Raw genomic sequence first — 5,714 nt, forward strand, 5'->3', positions numbered from 1 at the left:
CTGCCTTGCAGCCACTTTAGCTGGGGATGGAGAAGAGCCTCGTGGGGCAAACGCTCACATCTCCCCACTCTACTGGCAGCGGACTCGGTCGTCTGCCAGCTTCCCCAGGCAGAGGCATCTCAGGAAAGCAGACGTCCGCTTGGGGGAAGACCACCCCAGTGGCTCACCTCACCGCCTCCTGGGTGTGGCGTTAGACAGCTGCTCTGTATGCTCCAGGTCTTTCCATGGACCGACGCACAGAAGGCTAAGGGATATCAGCCCCAGAGTCATCATGGGACAGAAAGCACACGGGTGAGTGGCCCGTCCCTTGCACTTACCAATCGTGCTACCCCCGCCCCTCCCCTCTGACTCTCTGCACTCTGGCGGACCCCAAACGAGGGCCCTAGGGAAACAGGGGCCTAGGGATTCTGGGGGAGCTTGGGTGCGTCAGTGTGTGAGTGTCAGGACATGTGACTGAAGGAGCCTCTGGGGGAGGGGCCTGAGTGAGTGGGTGCCTGAGTGAGGGACCGAGTGGGCGTATGTCAGGGGATGTGGGTCAGTGAAGGAGTGTGGGTGGGGCGGTGAGTGAGAGTGAGTGTGGGTGTCAGTGTGTGGGAGTGCCTGAAAGAGTGTGTCCGTATGGGGGGTGAGTGATTGTGCCCCTGAGTGTGCATCTGTGCGTGTGTGTGTGTGTATGCGTGTCTTTCCCCACAGATTAGACGCTCGCCCTGGCTCCTGTGCCCGACTGAGAGTGCCATCCTTCCTACCTTCCCACCTCACTCTGTCCCCTCTCCCAGCGTCCCGCCATCAGGCCTGACCCACACTCACTATCATCGTTGCTGCTTCTGAGAGGCTGACCGTGTCAGCAAGAGCCTGTGCGCATTCCTAGGCCCAGGAAGAGCTCCAGCGCCCGCTCAACTGAGTAATGAACCTTGGGTTCTCCCCCCGCCTCCCCCGTGGCGTTTGCAGTGAATGTGTCTGAGGTCACCCACCAGGGAGCATCCCTGGACGACTGTCATCTCCATCCACTGAACCTGGGTCCTACACACATTGGCCCTGGCTCGTCGCTCCCTTTCCTTGAACGTCCTCATTTCTCCAGGGAAGAGATGAGCCCCAGGGAGCGGGCCTTGGTCTCATTTCCGCTCCCTGCCCAGCACCCCCGCACCTCCAGGGGAAGGACCTCTGCCCCCTGGGATGCAGTCCCCACGCATGTGTGACCTAGCCCTCTGGGCAAGCATACAGGCCGAGCCATTCCACGGGCCGGCAATGCCCAGGCAGAGAAGTCAAACACCCACATGAGGCCGATGTGCTCAGGCCCTCCCCCGACCCCCATCCCCAAAGGGGAGCGCGCACACCCGAGCGCCAGCGCACACGCGCGTTCACACACACAAAGCACACTTGACCTTGTTTATCAACCTTTCAATGTTTTTCCAGGGCTCCTGGGGCCTCAATCTGCCCCATGTTTCGCCCCCGCACCAGTCTTCGGTTACTTCCTGCGCAGAGGAACTGGCCTGAGCATCTGAAGCTTCTGGACTGGCTTCGGTCAAGTGCGATGCTCCCTCATATTCATCTCAAATTCTTGATGCTCCCTGGGAGGGTCAGACACACCGAGACGCAGACAGATACACACGCACTCAGGAGGAGACCCGTGTGTACCTTCTCTGGGCCATAGGTAAGGTTGCTTCAGGGTTTGAAGGCCCTCCCTGGGAACGGCGGTCCCTCTCCCATGCCACTCCCTGCTGCTGACTGTGATCGCCTTACCTTTCCTCCACCCATGTATTCAACTAATCTGTGCACCCTGGCCAGTGCTTTCGGTGTGCCTGGGGGCGGGAGGAAAGGAGCTGCCTATGGAAATGAAGGGTTCAACGGTGGTGTCCAGACCAACACAGAAAGGTGACGGGGCGGCGGGGTGAGCCTTTGCGCCAGGATACCCACACGTCTCTGCCAAGCATGACGGGAGGCAACTTTGGTGGGCCTAAGTGTAAGGCGGTGCTAGGAGACCTGAGGTTGGGGCTCATGGCCCCGGAATGACAATTCCCCCAAGTGCAGCTGCCGAGCCGCCTTTGCCTCTCCAGCTCTGCTCATGGATGCTGCCTGGCCCCGCCTGCCTCAAGATTCCCCAGGCAGAAGCCGTTTGGCACTGCACTTGTCCAATCTCCCTCTCTGACGGTGATGCCCTTTTGACCCGGGGCCCCTGCGTTGGAGAGTTCCTCTGAGCCTCAGGTTCTCCATTGGTGGAGCCATGGTTCCACAGAGCCCCATGGCGCACATTTCGGCATCCACACCCTGGGTCCCTCACCTGTCCTCCTCTCGGTTCCCTCTCCTGGGGCCTTCTTCCTCATGTAGTACTGCAGGGGGTTGGGCCACAGGTCGTCGATGATGATCTGGCAGGGGAAACGGGGCAGGGCTCAGAGGCCCATCCCAAGCAGCCGGGGAGCCCAGCAGGGTCCTTCCCGCTCTTTGTCACAGGGCCCCACCTCGGCTATCCTGCTAGAGCTGGCAAAGCTGGGGTCAGAGAACCAGTTGAAGAAGTTAAGACTGGTGTTGTGGTCCCTGCGACTGTAGGCCTCCTGTTCATAATCCTGGTGCCACTGGATGGGAGTGGAATGAAAAGGCCCGTACCCTGCCGGAAGACAAGGATGTGAGAAGGCACCGGGTAAAGAATCGGGTTCGACCCCCCTCCTGTCCCTGTGGCCGCCCATCCAGGCGGCGGCCTCTTACCAGCAGTGCTGAGGACATACTCCTTCACAATGACTTCATTCCGGAAGTAGGGGTTCTTGCGAAAGAAGAGCAGGATCTGGCGGCAATCACGGGGAAACCTGAGATCCTCCACCTGCCGGGTGGCAGAGTGGGGGAGACGGGGGTGAAATCTCTGTCCAGCAGAACCTCCCCGTCCTGACTTCAGAGATGGATCACTTCAGCACGCTCCCCACTCCCGTCCCCCGCCCCGGTCTCAGTCTGCCACGCCACACCTTCAAATCCGTCATGTAGCCAAGGAGGCCTTCATCTTCCTTACTGATCACGGCTGACATCTGGGGGTGGTTCACAAACTGCTGTGAGTCAAGGACCCTCCGAGGGCTGGAGATGAAAGAGCTACAACAACAGAGCAAGTCTGGACAGCGGCCGGGCACGGCCTCCCGTCTGCTTCCCCGGGTTGCATTCCCTCCCCACGGGCTGCGTCAAGGCCCGCTGGGTCCCCACAGGGGATGCTGCAGATCTCGGCACTCACACAGGAAGCTGTGCATCCTGAGAGACCACCCCTCCCGCCCCACACCCCCCTCCCCAGCTCATCCTCCTGTGCTGACAGCCAGACACAACTAGCTCATCTCCGGACAAGCACACGTTCCTGCCTCAGGCTGAGCAGGTGGGCACTCACAGCCACTGGCCTGCTGCGTTACCCCGAGGGGAACCCGAGCTTTGCCTGCAGCTGTTTTGTGAGAAGAAGCCCTGCAGCGACTCCTAATTCCTAATTCTCAGCTGGACTTCTGCTCCTACTCCCCCACTGGTCTTCCAGTGCCTCTTGCGACATCAAGAGCACTCTGAGGCCCACAGGCCCCACCCCCACCAGAACGAGGATGTTGAGGCTGTCGGGATCACCAGGGCATGAGCGTGGCCCCCACACCGCGGCGCGGCCGGGGGTGTGGCTGGGGTTGAGGGGGGTTCTCCAACCGATGTATTTGGATACTCAACGGCCCCCTCCCTTCAGTTCCTCTTGCTCTAGCCCGGCCACATCCGGGTTCCTCCATGACAGCGTCAAGGATACAGCCTTGGCCCAGAAGCCAGGGATGCCCCGGATAAGGGCGCTTCGGTGTTCCAGGTGACGCTGCCGCCTCCGACAATAGCTCAGTCTGAGCCGAGAGGAGGACCTGCTGGCTTGTTTATTCTCGGGCTCCAGCTCTGACTGCAAGGCCTCTAGAGCCTCGAGCGGGGACGGGATCGGACCCCGCCGCCCCTGTGGCTGTTCTTCCCCTTTCTGCTTCTCCTGCAGCTCCTGCGCCCCTTCTTCCTCCTTCTGGCCCTCCTCCCTCTGGTCCTCGTGCTCAGCCTCCTCCTCAGCCTCTTGAGCCTCCTCTCCCTCCTCAGGCTCCTCGCACTCCCCAGCCTCCTCTGCCTCAGCCACCTCCTCTCCAACATGCTCCTCCTTAGCCTCCTCCACCTCAGCCTCTTCCACAACAGCCTGCTCCTCAGCCTGTTCCTCCCCCTCCTCTTGCTCAGCCTCTTCAGGCCCCTCCACCTCCTCCTCTTCCTCGGGCTTCTCCTCCGCCCTTGGCTCCTGCTCAGCCTCCTCAGCCTCCTCAGCCTCCTCCTTCTCAGCATGCTCAGGCTCCCCCTCCTCCTCCCTGTCCACATCCTCCTCCTCCTCCCCCTGCTCCTGCTCAGCCACTACAGCCTCGTCGCCCTCTTCCTCCACAGCCTTGTCAGCCTCCTCCTCCTCCTCCTCCCCCTCCCCCTCCTCCTCCGCCTCCTCTCCCTCACCATCCCCCTCCCCCTCCTCCTCCGACTCCTCAACCTCCCTAGCCTCGTCTTCCTCCTCCGTGTCAGCCTCGTCTACCTCCTCCGTGTCCTCCTCCGTGTCCTCCTCGTCCTCTCCGTCCTCCCCCTCCAACACGGCCAGTTGCAGCACCAACCTCAGGTCAGCCCCCACTAGGACCAGCTCCACCACCAGGATGGCATCCTCTCTCTCCCATCGCTCCTCCCCTTCCCGCACAGCCTCGTCGGCCATCCCCACACCTAGGGCCTTCTGCGCCCCCGGCTCGCCCCGGGGGCCTCTATCCCCGGGCACAGACACCTCGTGACCGGCCCCTTCCCCGACTGAGGCGGGTTCAGGATTCTGGGGACCGCCCCGCCTCCCCCGGACCCCGCCTCGCTACCCCCGGACCCTGCCTCGCTGGGGCAGCTGCGAGGGAAAGGCTGGAGGTGTGAGCGCAGGCCTCCGCAAGCGGCTCGGCAGGTGGGGCTCCGTCCGGCGCCCAGGGGCGGCGACCGATAACGGTCTCTTCCCCGAGGCTGCCGGACTCTGGGACGCATGCGCACAAGGGCCTGGGGCCGGGTGTCCAAGGGGCCGACCTGGCCGGGGCACCCGTGCGGCCCTGGCGGGATGGAGTCCCTGAGCCACGCCCAGGACGCGGGCCGGCCCCCGGGTCCAAGTAGTCTCACGGTGGTGGGCGTGGCCGCCGCCGGCCCCGCCTCTCGCCCCCACGGGAGACAGCCATCCAGCAAGGGAGCCCGCCGGTGCGCCTCCTCGGGGGTGGCCTCGGGGTCCCAGCTGCACCGACCCCAACCCTCGCACCCCCACGCCGCCCCCCAACACCATCCGCACCCCACCACCCCGCCCACGCCCCTGCCGCGGCCTCGTCGGGCGCGCCCTCTGCCTGGATTTTCTACCAACAATGCGAAGCTGTCCCTCGCCCTTCCCGAATAGACTCCTCTGAGACTCGGGACACTGTGTGCACCACCGGGAAGCCTGGTCCAGTGTGCGTGGAAATGGTCAGCCCAGGCCCTGGAGTAGTCATCGTGCGATTCCAGGAGACAGAGGCCCCGAAACCGTCTGCCTGCTCGGGGGAAATGTGCGGCTACAGTTTGTCCCAGTGCATGTCCTTTGCTGGTCAGGAGACGAGCGAGGAAGAGCTCTCTGTCCACCGGTCCGCCTGTCCTTTCCTCACGCTCTCCTCTCCGTCCTCCTCTCTGACTTTGGCTTCCGGTGCTCTTTCTCTGACCCCTCTGGCCACACGGCC

General features: G+C 63.0%; 1 protein-coding gene across 1 annotated transcript; it reads right to left on the minus strand.

Moving 5' to 3' along the window:
• Window positions 1–1,409: 1,409 nt before the first annotated feature.
• LOC148161745 (testis-specific Y-encoded protein 3-like) lies at window positions 1,410–5,007 on the minus strand. Its single transcript, XM_088020589.1, has 7 exons — window positions 4,738–5,007; window positions 3,743–3,961; window positions 2,952–3,029; window positions 2,701–2,812; window positions 2,457–2,602; window positions 2,279–2,363; window positions 1,410–1,568 (listed from the first exon to the last, which is right to left on the minus strand). Exons 1-7 carry the CDS (start codon window positions 5,005–5,007, stop codon window positions 1,546–1,548), a joined length of 933 nt encoding a protein of 310 aa, XP_087876715.1. The 3' UTR covers window positions 1,410–1,545.
• Window positions 5,008–5,714: the final 707 nt, after the last annotated feature.

The sequence above is a fragment of the Eumetopias jubatus genome, unplaced genomic scaffold (genome assembly GCF_037043125.1).
Source record: "Eumetopias jubatus isolate StellerSeaLion01/CBP00866 unplaced genomic scaffold, mEumJub1_p1.0 scaffold_75, whole genome shotgun sequence".
NCBI lineage: Eukaryota > Metazoa > Chordata > Mammalia > Carnivora > Otariidae > Eumetopias > Eumetopias jubatus.